The 23,378-nt window shown below is 32.9% G+C and overlaps 1 protein-coding gene across 1 annotated transcript; it reads right to left on the bottom strand.

Annotated features, from left to right (window-relative positions):
* Positions 1–15,298: 15,298 nt before the first annotated feature.
* On the bottom strand, positions 15,299–15,748 carry LOC149539145 (uncharacterized). Its single transcript, XM_089802521.1, has one exon. It carries the CDS (start codon positions 15,746–15,748, stop codon positions 15,299–15,301), a length of 450 nt encoding a protein of 149 aa, XP_089658647.1.
* Between the last annotated feature and the right edge of the window lie 7,630 nt (positions 15,749–23,378).

The following is a 23,378-nucleotide window of genomic DNA, read 5'->3' as shown; positions in this document are numbered from 1 at the left end:
TTTTGTCATATCCTAAAATTTTGAGGGCGACTATCTTCAAATTCTTGTCAAAGTTCAAAAATTATTGATTTCAGATTTTTTAAAAAAAAAAGTGGCCACTTATATCCCCCCTTTTGGCACCACAACTTGGTGCACTTACCCACCTATTCCTCGGGGTTTTAATATCTCGGGGCTATTTTTTTCCTAAAGTTATAAACTTAATAATCAGGTAGTCATGTTAACTTGCTTTATTTTCACACCAAAAAACTAGTAGAAAAGAAATCCTAGGAACCTCATTTGACATACACAATCTATCCACATCCATTATAGAAATCATGAATACAATTTCAAGCAAGAAATTTTCCATCAAGAATTCAAGGCATCCAAAGATTCAAGGATCCTTTTTGAGCATTGTCTCTTTAGGATCTAGCATTTTGTTGGCCACCAAGGGAGGAGATATATATTAAGGAATTCATCATCTTTTTTATTAATTTACACTTACATCTTTGGCTCGACGATGTGGTTTTGGTAGATCCATTGCATTTGTGGAGATTTTTGACATCCTTCATTGTGAAATCAACATCTACAACATATAAGTACTGTGAATCCTTCTTGACAAGGGTTTTCTACAGGTGAGCTGGTGAACATTTTCATTTTCATTTCTTTCCTTACATATTTCAATTTCAATTTCAAGGTTATTTACTCAATCTAAGGCTTGACCAAGGCAAGCCCTCATCCACCCAAAATATTTTTAAAAAAATTACTAGGTGTAGGAGCAAGATAGTAGAATTGTGACCAAAAATATGATTTATTTTTTCCAAAGCCATTTATGAAGAAGTTATTGGAAATATAAGATAGAATAAGTTACTGAGAGGGGAGGGGTGAATTAGTAACCAATAAAACTTAATCTTAATTTGCCAATTAATCCTTCATGTGCATTATGATCTAATTGCATGCATGAAAAACTGAAAGCATTAAAACATTCATAACACTTTGACACACAATATGCTGACCTAGAAACTTTCCAAATAGAAAGTAAAACTGGGTTGGGGATGATACCCGCAAGCTTTAGTACTGTAGTATAAAGTTGGCCTGTTAAGGCTTACAATGTTCACTTTTGATGATCTTCCCTATTAGGAGCAATAATGACTACTAGGTCCACCTTGCAAAAAGATTTGCAAACATACAATGAAGTATGCACTTGGTAAAGATATTTACAAAAGACTATTAAGTCTACCTTGTGAAAGGATTTAAGTGTTCCACCTATTAGGATGAACCAGTGACTGATCTCTAATCTGCATCTTAGTTTGCTAAATGAGATTCCTTTGAGTGTAATGATCACCTTGTTGTGATAGATAAGTCTTTGCTACTCTTTATACTATTGTAGCCTTTTACTTTGCACTTTTACACATTTATCTTCTTACCATTCATTCATATGTCATGTTTGGATGTGATATAATACATTACATATATACCAATCCAATTTACAATTCATTAAAGTTGGCTACAATAAAAGTTTCACCAAAATACACAAAGTCGTCCCAACTATAGGTACTCAGGTTCTAAAGACAAACTCAGTGAGGTTCTAACACTTGGCAACCATTGTCAACACTCAACATCATCATGCAGTTAGTAGATGTAGAAGCTTGGTCTATACTAATCACTTCCAAGTAGTCTAAACTCAGTTTTCACTGGTGACTTAGTGAACATTGTAAAACTAGTCATATAAACTGAATCACTTGGTTGACACTACATAGCTCGTTCAACACTATCTCTATGAGCTTGGTATAAATTGAATCACTTGGTTGACACTATATAGCTCGGTCAACACTAGATTCACATTGCTAAAGCTACAAACTCAATAAGCCCTATGAAGCTTAGTTACATTGATAATCACCAACTTGGTAGAAACTACTCGGCGCAAATTGAATGTTGTTCCTTGAACTTGGTAGCAAATGTAGAACTCGGTAGAGTCCAAATCACTTGGTTAACACTATTAATTGTACAATAAGCTTAGTACCTGCTAGCTATTTGAATAAGTGTGTGTGTCACTAATAAACAAACTCAACTATAATGTCAACAATCTCCCTCTTTGGCATTAATGACAAAAACACTTATCAATCAAAACTGAATTCTCAAAAAGTTTAAAACAATCTTTAGTCTCCATCTTGTGTCTTCAACTCAGTAATGTACTTTGTTTATGAATTTTTTCAAAATTTCTTTTGTATGAGATGTTTATTTGAGTATCTATATATGTATATGTATAATATTATGATGCTCCCCCATACATATATATCCAATATACTTGACACATTATATACATCTTCTCAATGTCTTATCTTCTTCCCCTTTATATCACATCTTATATTATATCTTTTCCCTTTTTTTGACATAAATGCCAAAGGTGTATTTTACATGGTAATTCCAAAATGTGACAAGAAGTTGGAATGTACCTTTAGAATTAGTGATATTTTCCTATCCCATTTTTCTTGCAACATGTTACTTTCATGCAATGCAATTTGAACTTCTACTGGTAATTCCATCATGTGATCAGCTATGGAGAAGTTGTTATCATGGATGAGAGTTTTAGCATGTGTAATATGTTTCTACAATGCATCCATGTTTGGAAGAATCATGCCTTGTATATTTACAAGTGTGTCCCTTATTCTAGCTTCTTCCCTTAGTAACTTTGTTCTTGGTGTAGTAAGTAGAACTATAGCTTGAGTCAAGTGACAATAGTTGTGCACTTGTCTTTAGATCTTTTTCTATCTTGAAGAGTTTACATTTGATTTCTTGTGTAAAGGTAGATGTATCATAGAGTTTATTGAATAGAGAAGTGACATTGTTGGCAGAGATTTCCAATGAGCTTAGAATAGTAGGCAAGTCTACTTGATATATTGCAATCTTTTACTTTGTTTTCAAATTTTTGCTCTGCTCTTTGCAACAATTTCTCTTCTCCATTCAAATCTTCATTGAATTTCTAGACTACTTCTACTAATTGAGCCAAAATAGGTTGAGAAGTATCAACCTTAGTGTTGAGTGCATCTACAAGAATGTTCTTGGCATCTTCAAGCACTTGAAATTATCTATTCCTTTCTTCTCTAAGCCTCTATTTCTTAGGTTTCTTCTACAATAGCTCACCCACTATATGAATTTGATCAGGATTCAGATTAGAGATATCCCAATTTAGGACAACCATATCCTCATCAAGATCAATGTCTTCTTCCTTATCTTTGCTTTTGCTAGAAACTTTTGTACTCAGTTGAGGGTTGCTCTCAATTGTCTTTGTACTTATTAATTGCAAGCTTGAAATAGTAACAATAGTGGAGATCGAAGGACTAGCAATAAATGTAGATATAGCATTGATTGAAGGAATACCTTGTTGCTCTATAACCACAACTAATGAAGGAGGAAGTACTGACTACTCGGTAGATGAAGTGTTGGTCACTTTAGTCAATGAAGTACTAAGCTAAATAGATGCAAAGATTAGTTGAGTGCTTAGATTTGCAATGCTTGACACAACTAACTTGGCAGTAGCTTTCTCTGAGCTTGATGGCTTTAAAGCTTTGCTCAGAGAGTGAGGAAGTGAGGCTATAACTGTTGTTGCAATCTTTTTAGGATTTATTCCCTAAATGCTTTGAATCTCCTCAGTGGATTGCTATTCTTGTTCCTCATCATCTATATTATCATAATTTGTTACTTCTTCATCACCATTGTCTTCTTCCTTATCATTTTCACCATCATCTTCTTTATCACAAACATTAACAACAAAATCACTCTACTTATGAAGATTATAGATATTTTTCCATGTATTGGTTGCATTCCTTACCACATGTTCAATGTCATTGACTAGTATCAAGCAATTGTTAAACTTCAGGGTAAGTTTTACTTCATTCTTCTTGATAGTTTTTCTTATTTGTCATTGAGATTCAGCATGAGTTGTCTCAGAATTTGCTCATATATGTCCTTGGTAGTTTTCTTGGCATGCTTTCATTTTGGCTTAATTTTCTCTATTAATTCATTGGGAATCTGTTGTGCAAGTTGATCTTGTGAGTATTTCCATTTACCAAGCTTAGATATAACTATGTCTTCAGCTTGTTGCTTCTCCTCTATATTTATGGATTCATACTTCAATGATCTAAATTTTTTTATGCCAACTCCAAAATCAATTTCTTTTATTCTCACTTGAAAGGTGGGTGGAGGCCTTTTGAAAATTGCATCTTCTACTTCTTCACCCAATTTCAATTTCTTTCTAGATGATCTTCTTGTAAACACCACAATAGATGGCTTGGTAGGTTTGGTTATAATAACCTTACTTTTCTTCTTTATTGGCTCTTCTTCTTCTAATTTTTTCTCATCTTCTGCATCATCTTCTTTTATGTCATCTCCTTTACTTTCTGTTAATAGGACAATAGAACTAGTTTGTTTCAATTTTGCTATTATTTTCTTCCCTTTACTGACCACCTAAGGGAGTTTTATCTCTAGTTCTATTTTGGCCTTAGCTTCATCATATGTTCCAAAATATGTGTCTTTGGATCCATGGGTTCATTTAACAATGCCTCAATAATATCTTTGGTGTCATCAATATTGACCTCATAACCTAGTGGCTTGACCCATACTGCTCTAGGTCTAACTGCTTGCATATACATTTTGTCACAATCAACCATAAAAAAAATATCATCCTTGTAGTCTTCTACAAGTTTCTTTGGTATTCTGAATTTTTTATTCATCTTTTCCTCGAATGCATCAAAATAGTTATCCATTATACTGACATAATTTTCTCCCATTTCTGCTATATACTAATTGATTTGATAAAGAATAGGCGCATCTTTTCTCCATACAACTATACCTTTTCAAGGGAAAAAAATTTGCACAAAGAAAAATAAACAGGTTAAAAGTGATCTGAACTTACACGGATTGTTCTTTGATGTTCTGACACTTTCCATATTTTTGTTGAATTGATTCAACATTAACTTAGCAAGGTCAAAAGGCATGTTGTTCTTGACCACTTTGAAAGCAAGATCCACAACTTCACATGATACGCTATTGAGATGACTAGAGCTATATATCTTTTGTGCAATTACATGAACTCCAAACTTTAGCTCCATATCAGTAACACAACTAATCTTCATACCCATTCCATCCCATTTGGTAAGGGTTTTCTTCTCCAGGTCCACTTGACTTAGGGTTTTGGTGGTTTTTGCCTTGGCCAAAATTGGAAGTTTTGTTATTCTATCAATCATTTTCTTTGTTATCAAAATAGGTTTCTCCAACCATTACTACCTGCTGTGCACATGGCTAAGGATAAACCTTATCTATTTTATCTAAAAATCTCGGGGCACGTTTGGATTATGTGTTAAACCATTGGTTTCTAGGTGTTGAAGCTTGGGTTTAACACACCATTCACACACAACTTCTCCAATGATTCATCCATTTCTAGGGTTCCTATATCTTGAATTGTACAATGAAAATACAAGTGAATATCATTAACTAGAAGTACCTTATATGGAATCTGTGATTGAGCTCCGGTGGGATCAAGTGTTTTCGTAATAGCTGGACTCAATTTAAAATCTGGCACTTTCCATTCAACTCCATGAACTAACATCTCAGACCCTTTTTTTGTCTTACTATTGGAGGATTCCATCACTTGGTAGGGTTTTTGAAAATATGGAAAACTTCAACAATAAATTGCATATATTGCTTGGATGCATAGAAGTCGTTCTTCTTGTATAGCTATTGAAATTTGATGGTAACAAATAATCTCCATAAATGCTTGGTACATTATCTTGCTCGATGACACACTATCTTCCACTTGGCTTGAATTAATTGCTTGATAGAGACATTCATGGGTTGGTGCCCACATAATTTAGTAACTCCCAACCTTGCTTGGCAGGGTCTTGCAACCTGACCTAGCTCGGTAAGGTCCAGAATTCCTTGGTCGCTTGTTGATCCTTTTACATCTTGAATGCTAATATGGATGTTTCCTTCTAGCTTGACTAGAATTGATGTAGAATGTCTAATTTAGAATCTTAGTTCAATTTCTCCTTGTGGGAGATCAAGTAGAAACGCTAGAGTCACCCAATTCTTGAGGGACATGTGCTTCATTGCTCAGATTTGCATTCTTAGGAGATTTCAAAATCCATTGCTATCTCATCTACTTTCTAATTTTGTTAGCCTTGGCTTTCTTTTCATCTTCAATTCTTCTAGTGTTCATATAGTTCTTGGCAAGATGTCTAAGTTCTTTACAAATAAAACATCTTCTAGTGGTGCCTCTTGTCCTCATGTGATGTTTTACATAGTTTATTCCAATGTGTCCAAATTCTCCATAGTAGTGACATCTACACCAACTGTTTTAGCCCTAACCAAATATAGCATTTACAATCTATTCTATTGTGTTCAATATCTTGGTTTTGTATTTAGAAGATTTGTGCCCATACTTATTGCATTTGTGGCATTTGCATTCAAATTTAGGTTTCTCTTTGCATTCATTAGCTCTATGACCATGCTTATTGTAATTGTAGCATTTTCTATTGAATTTAGCTTTACCATTACTCCAACATTTGTTTGATGTATGACCTAACTTACCATAGTAATTTTAAATAGGTCTTTGATTCTTTTGAGCTCCTTGCTTGGATAATTCACCTTCTTCTGTATATCCAATTCCTTCTTTTCCTTTCTATCTATATTGGCTTTGCTCATTCAATTGATTCATATTTGCTTGAGATTTCATCATCCTTTCATTGGTTTTCTTTTCAGTGTTTTGATCATTCTGTATTCTTTCACTCTCTACTATTAGATTCATGATTTCTTCATTTGTATTGGCAAGCTAATCAATGAAGTCTACCTATTGAAGGGATGGATGTTGAATTCATTGTTCTTTCCTTCTATCTCTTCTTTTATCTTGTTTTTCTCTTCCATGACTTCACACAATCTTATTGATTGGATTTCTTATTCTCTTTTCAACTTTCTAACTTTTTCTTGAAGGTTACCATTCTTTTATAATAGTTATCTGATTGCTTTATTGGCTTCATCTAAATGGATGTCTTTAATTCTTTCTTCAATGTAGAGTTTTTCATTCATCTATACTGCAAGATCTTTTCTTCTTTTCAAGGATTGAGAGAGTTGCTACTTTTCTTTCTTAAGTTGCCCAATAGCCAATTCCAAATTTAGTTTTTCATTGTCAATAGCCTTATCAAGTATGAATACCTCCATTGCCTATGATCTTTTCTCAAGCTGTTAAAATTTTTTTCTGAGAACCATAGTGCTCTGATACTAATTTTTGGAAATATAAGATAGGCTAAGTTACTGAGAGGGGAGGGTTGAATTAGTAACCAATAAAACTTAATCTTAATTCACCAATTAATCCTTCATGTGTATTCTAATCTAATTGCATGGATGAAAAATTGAAAGCATTAAAATATTCATAACACTTTGACACACAATATGGTGACCCAAAAACATTTCAAATAGAAATTAAAACTGGGTGAGGATGATACCCACAAGCTTTAGTACTCCAGTATAAATTTGGCCTATTAAGGCTTACAATGATCACTTCTGATAATTTTCCCTATTAGGAGCAATAAGGACTGTTAGGTCCACCTTGCAAAAGGATTTACAAACATACCATGAAGTATTCACTTGGTAAAGAGATTTAGAAAAGACTATTAAGTCTACCTTGTGAAAGGATTTAACTATTTCACCTGTTAGGATGAATTAGTGGGTGATCTCTAATCTGCAACTTGGTTTGCTGAATGAGATTCATTTGAGTGTAATGCCTTTTACTTTGCACTTTTGCACATTTATCTTCTTACCATTCATTCATATTTCATGTTTGGATGTGATATAATACATTATATATATACCGATCCAATTTACAATTCATTAAAGTTAGCTACAATACAAGTTTCACCAAAATACACAAAGTCCGTCCAATTGCAGATACTCGAGTTTTGAAGACAAACTTGATGAGGTTCTCACACTTGACAACCATTATCAACACTCAGCATCATCACGCACTCGGTAGATGTAGAAGCTTAGTCCATACTAATCGCTTTCAAGTAGTTTGAACTCAGTCTGCATTGGTGACTTGATGAACATTACAAAACTTGGTATATAAACTAAATCACTTGGTTGACACTGCATAGCTCAGTCAACACTATCTCTACAAGCTCAATATAAACTGAATCACTTGGTTGACATTGTATAGCTTGGTCAACACTAGATTCACATCGTTGAAGCTACAAACTTTGTAAGCACTATGAAGCTCGATTTACATTGATAATGACCAACTTGGTAGAAACTGCTTGGCACAAATTGAATGTTATTCTTTGAACCCAGTAGTAACTGTAGAACTTAGTAGAGCTTAAATTACTTGGTTAACAATGTTAACTATACAATAAGCTTGGTAGTTGCTAGTTATTTGAATAAGTGTATGTATTACTAATAAACAAACTTGACTGTAATGTCAATATAAGTTGGGTTAAATTTTTTATTTTGTTCTAAAAACACATTGACTTCATTCTAAAGCATCTAGAATATGTTGCACTGGCTCTACATCTTCTTGAGACCTTGAGAATAATAACATTTTATTGTTTTTCTATTATGATCATGAATCCATAGTTGGAAGTTTTATCACACATTCAAATCTACAATTTTCAAAGAGAAAAGGCATATGCTTGTGTATACATTTCAATTTTTAGTCTGGATCTATTTTCATGTCTTAATTGGGTTGATTTCTTACATTTAACACTTTTATCTATCTTACACTTCTCATTATATCAATGAACTCAATTTCATATTTACATATTTACATAGTTAATCAAATCCTACATCGCATGAATGATTACTTGCCTATTTCCCTGATATAATCAAAAGTTTGAATTGGTATCCCTTTATCCCTATGGGTTTTGCTATGTAACTTGGGCTATATTAAAGGTTATCTTTAGAAGGTCCTCTTTCTCTTGAATTCAATGTTAGTGCAAAAATTTTCAGTTAATTAGTTCCCCTCACATGGTTGATAATACTCAATTCATTAGTCCCATCTTATTTTACCACTAAACATTTTGGTGAACTTGAAATCCTATACCTCTTTGTGGGAGATCTCTATTATTTTTCATTAGTTTCACAAAATGTTTGGTGAACTTGACATGGTCCCCTTTTTCATTTACGTTAGATTTTTTAAATTGGTTGTTTACATTAATTAGTGCACTCAACACATCTCTTTCTTTTAACTCTAGGAGTTTGATTTATCTATATTTTTGTACTTAGATCTCTCTTTTTATGTTCTTTTTATATTGATTATTATATGGTTAGATCCCATTGGAGTCTCATCTTGTGATCTTCTCTTTTATGCGCTTCATTAGATTAAGTCCAACCTCTAGCATTCCCTTTAGGAGAAGTTTTAGACTCATGGGCTCTTTTGATCATGATTCCACTTTTCTTCCTAGGACCCATGATGATACTAATATTTTCCGTCAAGATCTCAATCCCATCATGTATCATAAATCCTCTCACTCTTCCCATGATGAAGATGATTTTTTAAGAGTTTCTCCTTCCCAAATTCATAAGCTCTCTCATGAGTTTGATAAGCTAGAAAATTGGCTTGTATAACAGAAATGACCAATCTTACCAAAAATTAAGAATTTATAATGTATATTTCCTTCATACTTACCAGATCCTTTAGGTAGTCTTCTTGCAATCAATCATTTCAACTCATCAATCTTCTTTTCTTTCTCTTCAATTTCTACCAAATATTTAGCATATCTTTTGAAATTATAGAAGAACTTGATGAACTATCATACTCAACTATTATTTTGTCATTGTTTATAGTAGAATGGATTCTACATTCAATAACTCATCTATCCTTATTGAATATATCTTTAAATTTGGTCTCAATATTTTGAAGTTCCTTGTCAAGGGTAGTCATTTCATATGCACTAAGTCTTTCGCTTACTATTTATCTAGAAATCATTCTAATTTCTCTCAACTATTTAGTACCAATACATTTCTCACTATAACACTTTAGGAGAAAAAAATAGAATATTTTCTATGGCCTCAACTTCTTTCAAGGTTCTACCAACACACCTGATTGTACAAACCAAATCATTTATCCTCTACATAAAGGATGTAATAGTCTTATTTTAACCCATCCCCATGTCTTTATTCTTTCCTTTCAATCCTTGCAACTTAGTTTTCTTAACATATGCATCACCTTATAATTAGTTTTCTATTTAGTCTAGATACCTCATATATTCTCCTCAATCCATAGATGTGTGAATACTCTGTATAGGATAGGAAAATTATAATTTATTTTCTTACCAACATGTTCTCTTTGAATTTATCATTTTTAGATATAGTATCTTGTGACAAATCCATTGAAATAATATAGATATTGTCTATTTTAACTTTCCAATTTTAATCTCACAACATGCTAGGTAGGTATCTATCCAATCCTTCTATATTATATAATTTGCACCATAAAAATTCTAACTCTCTTTCTTAAAACTTTTCATGTTGGATCTTCTTCAAGTAGTTAAGATTTTACAAAAGGACTTATCTCTAATACCAATTATTAGGCCTAAAAGAAGGAAAACATCACTACAAATGCAAGATCCACAATATGCAACACATGAACTCCATATTTGTTTTGAGAACCCCATTAGGGAAAACCTCAGTGAGATTCTAGCCTGTTACAAATAGGGAATATTGAGAGGGGGGTGAATTAGTATTCCACAAAAATTTTCCCAACTATGGATATGACTAACAATATTTAAACTTGCATATAAGATCAAACTAAAAAGTAAGCATAACCATAACACAATACAACTCATAACATCATTCTTTATTAACTAGGGAAACCTTGGCAAAGGGAAAACCCTAGCCAAGGATGATACCCACAAAATGATCCACTAATCAAAAGTATCTTGTGAAATATATTGATCTTGTTAGGAGTCTATTACTTATCTATAGTGAATATGTCCTTGATAGAGGAGTAGAACTTGTTAAAATCCCCAACCCTATTAGGAGTTGGAATTACAACACAAAATTATGATAGAAGATTCCATTACTCAAACAAGAAATTTGATCTTTACAATGCTATCAAAATAGATAGATATAAAAAACCCTTTTGCACAATGTTGCAAATATCATTAATATCTGATCTATCCTCATAGCTATGTCTTCAAAACTCATCATACAATCTTACTTCCATGCACTAGTGTTAAATTTTCATGAAAACTAATCATAGATAGTGTGCATTCAAAAATTATAACATTACATTATAATGCCACAATTTGATAAACAAAAAGTTCTTCCTCTATATCAAAATGTTTCATCTTGTTGTCCTTGTTACTCAATACTTTGCTAAATATTTTGAATTATATTTTTCTACATGTTGATTAACATCTAAGATGTCATCCCAATATTTTTAAGTCATTGTTTTGGTAAACCAAAAAAAATACCTTAAACAAAATGCCTTTACTTCCCTTTACCTATGTTTTGTCTTGTAAGTGTAAAATGCTTATAACTCTATCTGCATAGGTCTAAAAATTTAGTTTTGTTACCCACATATTCTTTTGTATTCATACTATCTTTATCTAAGAGTGCACATGCTCAATTGCTTCCAGTGAAGTGTTCCAATGCAATATTTGTAATTGTTCTGTGTTTTCCTTTATTATACTTAGATAATTTTCTAAGCCTTAGTATGTAAAACTCTTTTCCTTCTTAAAAACAAGCTATATGTTGACATAAATGAAAACCCTAACAAATATCCTTAGCCAAATTTCCAACAATCTCTTCCATTGGTCTCAATGGAAACATATTCCTTCTTAAAGACAAGCTATATGTTTCCATAAATGAAAACCCTAAGAAATATCCTTAGCCAAATTTTCAACAATCTCTTCCTTTTACATTGATGGAAACATATGGGAAATATTAGCTGCATTTCAAAATCTTCAAAATTTGTGGTCTTTTGAAAGTTGCAAAACTATGAATAATCTTCAAAACTATACCATCCTATATACTATACTCTCCCTTTAATTATTATCATAACACCCTCTTTATACTACTTTGAAAAAATAATATACTTACAATTTTTCTATCCAACACTCCCCCTTTGACATCAATAGCAAAGGTGAGTGAAAATTTTGGTTTCACTCATCTTCTCCATGTTGGTTGGTTGCTCAAAAGCTTCATGCAATTTCAATAGTTTGATTTTGGGTTCTAGAAGTCTACATCCCATGAAACCTTCAATACATCTTTTATGTTGATTATCCCACATAATCCATAAGCTACCAATTCTATTGAATTCAAATTAGTGTAAGAAAACTTCTAATAAGATGTCTTCAGTTGTAGGAGTGTATCCAACTGCTTCTGAATCACATCCACTTTTGGTGTAAGATACTTGAAGTTAATGTGGATCATTTTAGTATCTTTTTCTTATCATGCTATAGTAATTTAAGTTCATTGTTTTCCTTATAAAATTTATAATTAAACTCAATTAGCTTCATATATTGAGTCTTGCACTCTGTAACCACCTTATCAATCTCATTATATTTGTCTTATATTGCCTTGATGACTAGTGCATTTTTTTGTGCAAGAGCACAATCTATATACAATGTATTTCCTTCTTCAATGGTTCTTCTCATATATTTAATACATGTATCCAAAATTTTCATATCACCTCTATTGTTACAAACCATGTCAAATAATATTGCATCATGTCCAGTTTGAACTTTTGCCTTTATTACCTCTTCTATGGTAGAGTAATGACTATCAAATTTGGTTAATATCTTTTCAACTTTCTTCTCAACATTTTGTTCCTCTATCTGTACTTGGAAGGGTAAGGTGCTTTGTATATTTTCAATAGTTTGTCCAAGTAACTTCTTAGCATTCTTTCTCATTTTCCAAGATTCTTCTATATTTTTTCCTATAGAGATTGTTGATAACTAAATATATTTTTGAATGTATGTTAGAAATGGAAAAAGAAATATGTAAATAAGCAATACCAGGAAAGAATCTAAGCGAGTTAATGCATGAAAAGATATTACCATAAGATAGGAGAGAGAAAGCTTCAAGATCCAACACCATGAGACAAGATATTTGAAAAGGGGAAAGCAAAGAAAACCCCTTGTGACATTATGAATGAGGCATGAAAAGCCTAAGACGAGAGAGAGAGAGAGAGAGAGAGAGAGAGAGAGAGAGAGAGAGAGAGAGAGAGAATTGCTCATACAATAATTGAGAAGAGGAAGAAACCTCATGAGAAATGAGAGAGGAGGGTCATCTCTTAAATAGAGATGAGAGAGAGGAGTTAGAATGTAACTCCCATGTCTATGAATGCCACGATTCATAAGTGTGTGAGGCCAAGTGTGAGATTCCTCTTAAGAAGGAATAATCTAAATTACAAATTACAATAAATATTTGTCCTCACATATTCCACTAGAGGAAAAAATAAGATGTAGTGGAAAAGGACAAAAAAGAAATATATTAGGATACCTTGGCTTATATCCTAATATATTATAACAATAAATAAAGGAGGTCTAACCTTGTTTTATAAAAACACCAAGGAAAGATTACAACTTCTAACAACCCCCTTTAATCTTTACTTGGGGTAATTATATCAAAGGGTATTAAACCCATAATTTACAAAAATCTGCAACTTAATCTTCAATATGAAGTAATTTGATCGTCTTCAAGCCATATGGTACATTTTTAGATCCAAGAGAATTACATGAGTCCTTTGAATATGATCAAGTGGAAGCATAGACACATCTTCGTATGTGAAAATTTGAGAAGGTTCCTTGATGGATCACCTGGAAAAAAAGTAGAGAACAAAAAACAAGACAACTATCCACAAGTAGAATTACATTGAATGGAGAAGTTAGTAAAAAAATGAAGTTATAATAATTTAATCAAGGAGGAACTAAGAGAGATGAGGATAAATGAATGTGTTCACCAACATGCAATGGAGTTAACATGATATCTAAAAGAAGTCATAAGCTCAAAATGATTATAATAGATGCAATAAATCTCTCATGAAAGGAACATACTAATGCACAAATGACCACAAACAAGGCCAACTAATGAAACCTACATCAACATTGTGTCAATCACATGGATATAGATAGTCCACTAATGAGTCATCCCACTACAAGTGAATGGGTCGCAACTCCATCACCTACATGACCCACGATCTAGGCAATAAAGTGTGTAGAACATTATCACATTGTATATTTATCAAAGAAATATAAGAGAGACAATAATAAATAAGTAGAACATGTGCCTCAAGCACCAAATAATTCAAGTTACAATTTTTCCAAGAATGACTGTTGATGTGGACCAAAGGAAGGGTTTATGAGGAGTAACAACATATTGCCTTCAAATAAGAAATCTATCATGGACAAGCAACATCATTGCCACGAGGAAAAAGATCAACATGGGTCAAAACAACTTTCTCAAATAGAGTCTCCAATATTGGAGTGCTCCAAGATATGGTAGCCTCGTCACCTATACATTAAAAAATGAGCAAGGTGTAGGAAGTCATACCATGAATAAATCACAACTAGGAGCATACACCAAGGAGACAAGGAGTTTGGAATTGGAAAACCCCATAAAATATCATCCTCGCATTGAGGAACAAAGTGGGACAAATGGAGGGAAACTCCATTGAAGTAAGTGCACACCAATTATAGGTTGGAGGGATACTCCACGGGCTAGATAAGGCAACTATGAGTCAGTTTAAAACTGTCGGGTCCACCATAGTTAACCTTGATAAATTGGCTCCCGATGCAACTTATAAAATATATATATATATAATAAAAGAATGGTATTAAACCATGAAATGCTACTATGAGCATAAAAAGATGCTATAAAAGCATAAGACTACAACTATGTGCATAGATAGATCATTAGAAGGCAATAGTGTAAGATAACTCATAAACCTGAATGATTGAGATAAGTAAGAAATATATTTGGAAGAGCAATAAGCATAAGTTATCAAGTAAAATCTCCATGCAAGGTGAACACAAGTGAGAAGATAGAAAGGATGGGCCCACCAACAAAGACAAGAATCTAGAAAAAAAGAATAAATGAAGATACTGGCATAGAAGACCAAATAGTAGAAATCTCCATCTTTCAAGGAGTAGGGTTAATTCAACCATTGTTTCCATACTTATTCTCCTCCATACCTTTGAATCTGCACAAGCAATATAGGGTGGCATCGCCAAATTCGTGTGCAAGTTAGTGCAACTGTTGATGCTAATTCTAGGCCTTGTGCTAATGCTGCCATATTACTTCATTGCATAATTGAAATAAACTCAATGGCTTAGGGATTTTGATGTGAATCTGAGGATTTCGATTCAAACTTGTGACCAGAAATAGTAGGCGAGTGATCCTTTATTTTATTTTTTGAGGCTGTTAATAAATTGGTAGCAGCAATAAACTTACTTGGTCCTTCAAATAGATCTTCTGGGCACTTTAAGAATTGTACTTCTGATTCTATTGGGTCCCAGTCAACATGATATTCCTTGGCTATTTCTTTCATGAGCTTTAGCTTTACTTGACCACTAGGCGCTTTTACTGATAACTTCTCAATAATTGTTCTGTTGACAACACAATCTGGTCGCAGTTCTGAAGCTGCAGTTACAAATTCTTTACCATACTTCTTTCCAAAGAGATCATGAATTTCTAGAAGTTCTGGAATCTCAGCGCACCTTGGAGCTGCAAATATTAAACTTGAAAGAGCTTCTCGTAAATCAAGAGGGCATTTGCTCATAAGACAAATATAGAGTTCAAGACTATTAAAACAAAACAGAAATCATGAGATGTTATTTATCATAAACCAGGAATGGCAAAGTTATAATTTTATTCCAAAAATGTTACACACTCATCCAGTGCTATAATGAGCCCATGTATGTTAGAATCATTTCCAAGCTTTACAAGATGGCGACTTGCACTTGGCAGAATCAATTGTGGACTCCAGATGGTTGAATATGATTGTTTTCCTAATCTATTAATACATGTAATAGCCTGGTGAGATGTTAATGGCATGGTGTTGATATGGTTATGAGAAAAACCTAATTCCATTGCTATCATCGAATGATTTTGAAAGAACATATTATTACCATTTCTAAACTTTTGGAATCTTGCCCAAGGTCTGGGGATGGTATGTAATTGAAGCTTGGGGAACTTTTTCGATGAAGAATTTTGGGAAACTCTAGTCGAGAACATAAAGGAGAGTTACTCATCAGATACTCTTGATGTTTGTAGAAATTTGCATCAGACTAAGCAAGCAAGAGATCCAAGCAAGCTAAAATCTATGATGTTAAATATTCTTGGATTGGCTAGAAATTGAACATAGAATCACTAACAAAAAAAAATTAGAAGAATAACTAACACAAAAAACATATAGATATATGGTGCAAATAAGAAGATGAAAAACTATATAAAGAAAAATTATTCTATTTAATGAAAAAAAATATCGATATTTGAAATGAAATGAATTTGATTCATAGATATGAAAAATTAGTATTCTTTAATGATATTGTGAAATAATTTTGTTAATGAAACTTTGATAAACTAAAATAAACACTGCAAACAATAATGTTAGAGCAATGAAAAGTAGAGAAACTTTTCTCTTTGTTTTGGCGGCAAGCCTTCCAAAACAAGAGAAAAAATATGGTTCGATGATAAAAAAAAGTTACTCTTTGGTGGCAAGCCTTCCAAAGAGGGTTAGAAAAAACAAAAAACAAAAAAAACTATAACACAAAAAAATAGGAATGAAGCTTTGCTTCTCTTCTCCTTTCAACAGATCATCTCCAAAAGGATTGTAACCTTCACACAAACTCAAAACAAGGATTAGTACCTTAGCTCTGATACCATGTTAGAAATGGAAAAAGAAATATGTAAATAAGCAATACCAGGAAAGAATCTAAGCGAGTTAATGCATGAAAAGATATTACCATAAGATAGGAGAGAGAAAGCTTCAAGATCCAACACCATGAGACAAGATATTTGAAAAGGGGAAAGCAAAGAAAACCCCTTGTGACATTATGAATGAGGATGAAAAGCCTAAGAAGAGAGAGAGAGAGAGAGAGAGAGAGAGAGAGAGAGAGAGAGAGAGAGAGAGAGCGCACATACAATAATTGGGAAGAGGAAGAAACCTTATGAGAAATGAGAGAGGAGGCTCATCTCTTCAATAGAGATTAGAGAGAGGAGTTAGAATGTAACTCCCATGTCTATGAATGCCACCATTCATAAGTGTGTGAGGCCAAGTGTGAGATTCCTCTTAAGGAGGAATAATCTAAATTACAAATTACAATAAATATTTGTCCTCACATATTCCACTAGAGGACAAAATAAGATGTCATGGAAAAAGGACAAAAAAGAAATATATTAGGATACCTTGGCTTATATCCTAATATATTATAACAATAAAGAAAGGAGGTCTAACCTTGGTTTATAAACACACCAAGGAAAGATTACAACTTCTAACAATGTACATGCTACCTTTTAAGATACTTGATACATCTTGTGGCAAGCTAGTAAGAAGTGACTCAAATGGTGATTTTGAAGTACTTGTTATAGGTGTTTTGTTAGTTTCCTTTGTAGGTGTTTTCAAGATAATGGTCTGCATCTCTTTATTGATTCCATCCTCCTACACAGGTCTCTATTCATATGGTGTTTGTGATGGCTGAGTATCCATCTAATCCTACTTCTGCAACTCCTCTTCTTTCTTTTTCTCCTTCTATATTTTCTTGTTTTAATGAAACAATACTTGATGTGGTTTCCTTTACTATGTTCACCTAATATGGTTGAAAATCAAACTCTGTGCTCATAGAACTCGGTGCCAAGGACATCATTTTAGGTGATTCCTGACTGTGTACAATGGTAGAGTCTTGATTCTTCTTCCTCTTCTAAACTAGAGTAATCAACAATGTTTCCACTGACCAAATTGCCAATATTGAATTCTTTTATTCCTATTAATGGATTATTAGATGTACTAGCAAAAGGGTCTTCACTCGTATCAATGGTGATTGTAGCTCCCTCCTATGACCATGCTGTCATTTCATACATCTAGTACATCAATTTTTTCCCTTAATAGTGCTACCATATGGCTTTATCTATGTTCCTACTATTATTGCTACTGGTACTAGTAGTTTTACAGTTTTGGGCTCATTAAGTACCTGATATATTGCTTTTTATGTTTCTCTTTTAACCTCTTTATACAATCCTCCTATGATTTTAATTTCTCTCATTTTATCTCTCAATAAGGGATTCAAATTTTTCTTGATATTTTACAATTTGTCATCATTGTCTAACATACACTATTTATTTATACACACTTCCCTTGATTGTTTCTCTTATTCTACTACTTTTAATCTCAATTTTTTTATCCTTTCATACATTTCCTCAAGTAATTGTCCAATCAAATTGATGAGGGATGTCTTGAATTTGATCATGTATTTTTTTCTGGTATGTCCAAGTTTCTTCTTTGGTTTGCATTATAATTATCATATAATTGTTTCAACTTTTCCAAGTTTCTATTAGTCATATTTGTTTCACTCTTCTTTGCTATCTTTGGCTTCCATTTCCTTTTATGATCTTGTTGTATCATTTCATTTTTTTTCTCTTGTGGTTTGTCTTGTGGAGGTGAGACTTGACCTCTCATCCTCTTTGTAGGTGCCTCTTCCTTTTCTTGTTCTTGTGTCTTCTTTCAAACATAGGTCAACAATACTCTAGGCTTCTTCTTAGGTCTAGGTTCACTAGCAATTTCTTTGATCATTTTAGACCTCTTAGGTCCTTGTTCCTCTTTTTCTTATTTGACTATAATATCTGGTGATGTAACTACTATTGATGTAGTTCTTGTAGAATTTCTATTAGAAGGTGCATGTTGGTCAATAATTCCAATTTCATCTTCCTCTATTGTAGGTTGATCTTCCATTTATGTTGCAATTGTAGTTGTTGCTAATGTAACAATTACAGGTGGTGGTATGCTTGTTGATGGTTCTACTGGTGAAGGTTGCACTAAAAAAATGTTACTCTGTCGACTTGCTCTCATCTTTATTATTATTTTTCTTAACTATTGCATACTCTTACATAGACATTTGAGTTTCCATAGTCATTTTCTTAACTAAACTTTCCACTTTCTTCTTTGTTTCCTTTGTTATATTTTTAAATATTGCACTTTTTTCAATGTCTCTTCTATTGTTCCCCATCTATCAATTTCATCATCCATATCAAATTTCAAAATTTATTTTACATATTCATTTATCATGTATTCTATCATTTCATAACCCAAGGGTTCTACGAACATAAATCTTGGTTCAACTACTTCCACGCATGTTTCATTTATCTTCATCATAAAGCATATCTCTTCCTTATACTTGTCTACAACTAATTTAGGAATTCTTATCCTCTTCCTCATCTTAGACTGAAACATTCTCATCAAGCTTACTATGTTGTTAATCATGTAATTCTTAGATGTTTTCCTATAGTAATGTCTCATTAACTCCATTGTACACTTGTTATATTTCCATCCAATTGAGGCATATTAGGTAATATTTTCAAAACATGAAAGAATAGATAAGTGATCAGTGATTGAAATCTGAATGTAGCATACTTGTTCTTTTTATTCTTTTTATGTTGTCAATTAGTTGTTGTTTTAAGATTTCACAAAGATTAATCTCTTTTCTCTCTAAACACATCTTATACATTACATTGATGAATCCTACTAATATTCATCTTCCCTTGAACTAGAATTTATTTTGTATGTCAATATCTTAGTGATAAACCTCACATCCTTGTGGTTAATTTTTCTTAACATTATTCCTCTTCTATTCTAGTTTGATTCTATGTTTTGTTGTACAATTTTCTTTACATTATTTCATTATGTTGATCTTATGGCCAAACTATTTTTTAGTCAGTGCTAAAAAACTTAATCATTTGGTTAGTTGCATTGTTACTGACCACCATAGAGTTAACCTTGCAGGCAATATCAACTGAGCTAGCATGAAGTGTTAACCAAGAAAGAGTAGAAGATAGTGTCAACTAAGCTAGCCATGTTAAGCAAGCAAAAGTAATTGTAGTGTTGACTGAGCTTCAACTCTAATCGAGTTGTTGCAATGTCAACCGAGCTCTATAATGTTTGTCAAGTCATCAATGTTAACCGAGTTCACACCTACTCCTGAGTGATCACTATGGACTGAGCACCAGTGTCAACCACATGCTAGAGTTTCTTGAGTTAACTGTATTGCTAAGTGTCATTATATCACCTGAGTGGACTTCTAAACCTGATTTTTAGCATTGAGCCAACTTTAGTAAAGATCATTTAATATGGTATTGTAGTTGACTTAAGAAGGTAATTATTTGGATTGGTATATATGAGAGATATCTTGTCATATCCAAATGAGCATGAGAATGTATGGTATATGTAGCAATGTGAGTTTAAAGGCTACAAGCAGTATAAGGGAAAGTAGAGTCTCATCCATCACACCAAGGTGATCTTTCTATATCAAAGGAATCTTGTTCAACAAACTAAGTTGCAAACTAGAGATCAACTACTGGTTCATCCTAACAAGTGCATTAGCCAAATCCAATAACAAGGTGGACTTAATAGTCTTATGAAAAATCTCCTAATCAAATAAATACTTCATTTATTGTATAAATCCTTTCACAAGGTGGACCTAACAATCCTTATTGCTCCTAATAGGGTAGATCACGAGAAGTGATCATTTTTAAGCCTTAACATGCCAACTTTATATTTCAAAAGTAAAGCTTTTGGGTATCAACCCCACCCCATTCTTACTTTATATTTGGAAGGATTCTAGATTACCAAATATTGTGTCAACGGTTATGAATATTTTATTGCTTTCATTCTTTCATGCATGAAGTTAGATCATATTAGTTTATGAAGGATTAATTGGTGAATTGAAGTTAAAGTTTTACTGGTTCTTGATTCACCCTCCTACCCCCCTTTCAGTCACCTAGCCTTCTCTACATTTGTAATAAATGGTATCATTGTAGTTGGTTCTCATATTAGAAATTTAGTAGCTTGAGAAAAGATTAGAGGGAATGGAAGTGTGCAGATTAGACAAAGCCATTGAAAATAAAAAAGTTAGATCTACAGATGGCCATGGATCATTTCAAGAAACTAAAGGAGAAACTCTCTAAATCCCTATTAAGAAGGAAAGAACTAGCAACATGGATGAATGGAAATCTCTATGTAGAAAAAAGAATTAAAGACATTTGTCAAGATAGAAATTTAGATGAAGTTGATGTAGCAATTAAAGACTTACTTGAAAAGAATGTCACTCTACATGAAGAAGTTAGAAAATTGAAAAGAGAACAATAAATTCAGTTAGTCAAACTGTGTGAAGACATGGGACAAAAGGACATAGAAAAAGAAGAGAAAATATTGCTAACTGAAAAGATAGAAGAAAAGGATAATGAAATCAACACCTATCTCTTTAGCAAATAGATTTGATAAATCAACTCAATTGTGTAAATCACGAGCTTATCAACTTGAGGATAGATAATGCAAGATTACAGAATAATCTCAACATAGAAAAGCAAACCAATGAAAGGATAATGAAATCTCAAGAAAGCATGAATCAATTGGACAAGAAAACTCAATTTAGATATAAAGGAAAAGTTGGATTAGGCTATATAGATGAAGGTGAATCATCACATCAAGGAACTCAAAAGAACAAAATACCTACATGTAATCATTGTGGAAAGATAGGGCATACATCAAACAAGTGTTGGAGCAATGGTAAATCAAAATTTAGTAGAAAATGTTATAGTTGTAACAAACAAGGTCATAGAGCAAGTGAATGCACAGAGAAAACTAGGTTTGAAGGAAAATATTTCAATTGCAACAAAAAAGGGCACAAATCTTTAGAATGCAAAACCAAGAAATGAAACCCAACAGAACAAATTATGAAAGTTATTTTTGGTTGGGATTATAACACATGGTGAAAATGTTACTTGTGTGGTGAGCATGGTCACATTGGAGTAAATTTCATAAGAACTCGCATGAGGAAGAAAGACCCTACAAAGAGATGTTTTATATGCAAATAACTTGGTCATCTAGACAAGAACTATATGAATTGAGCTACAATTGAGGATGATAAGAATGAAAAGGATGACAATATTAGAAGTCAAATGGGGTAGAAATGGGTAAATAAATCTCTAGAGAATGAAAGTCAAATTCATGAGAGCATTGACACCCAAGTCAATGGATTGGGTGATTCAACTATTTCAAGCTAATTATCCACGAAGATCATTGGAACTATGATTTAAAGAAACATCTTACATCAGTTCTAGGCATCAAGAAAGAAGATCTAAATTAGCATTTTAGATGCATTGATAATCACTGAGTTGGTGTTAGTGTCTTAGATCTTACTGAGAAAAGTCAAGTTGCATAACCTAATTGGGTGAAGTCAACCAAGTTAGTTCTTATTGAGCTTCATTGAGTTTAGATACCTAACCAAGCATGAATGTAGATGGAGTTTACCAAGTTGAAGACAAATAGCTGAGCTTCTCATGCATGCTAAGTCAATAGGCTATCATTGAGCTATCTATAGTACGATGCATTTATGGAAACTTAATGACAAATTTTGATAAAAAAAGGACGAATCAAACATTTTATTTTTCACCATGATTTCCAGAGTGATCCTAAGCTCCCCAAGAAATTCAAAGAAATTTAGAGTGAATTTGTCAAAGATTATTCATTTAACATTGAGCTTTATGGAATCCTCATCGAGAAACAAAATCAAGAAGGGATATGAGATGTTAGTAAGGAATGTTGTGCCTACAGACCCAAATTTCAAGCTCAGTCCTGCAATTGTGGAGGAATTGGGCCTAGTCGGTACACACTCATAGATTCCATTGAAGGTACTATTATTACATGATATTAGATCCTTCTATCATTGTTCAATTTAGGAATTGGGAATTGTAGAGATGAATCAATCATATGAAGCATTGTGTGTGGATAGAAACATGAAACCTAAGCACAAGCACCTGGAAGTGAAGGGTTTCACCCATATATTGTACATGCCAAGGAAATTTAAAATTAAGTGGATTAGGTTTATCATAAGCCATGTTTATGATACACAATTTTGCCTCAATCAACCCATCAAGATCATGAAAAAAATGATTCGTACGATTACTGGATTTCCCATGCTTGATAAAGCCAAGACAACCAAAACCCTAAGTTGGGTTGAGTTGGTAAAAAATCTCGCTGAGTGGGATGGAAGAGGAATGAAGCTGAATGGTGTCATGGAAATACAAATAAAGTTTGGTATTCATGTGATTGCACATAAAATATACAGTTCTACCCAACCGAATACTATTGCATGTGAAGTTGTGGACTTGGCCTTCAAGGTAGTGAAGAACAATATTTC

Source organism: Cupressus sempervirens, chromosome 9 (assembly GCF_028749045.1).
Source record: "Cupressus sempervirens isolate cs-2001-9-10 chromosome 9, ASM2874904v1, whole genome shotgun sequence".
Classification (NCBI taxonomy): Eukaryota; Viridiplantae; Streptophyta; class Pinopsida; order Cupressales; family Cupressaceae; genus Cupressus; species Cupressus sempervirens.
Note: the sequence above shows the minus strand (reverse complement) of the source record. Positions and strands in the feature narration are given on the sequence as shown.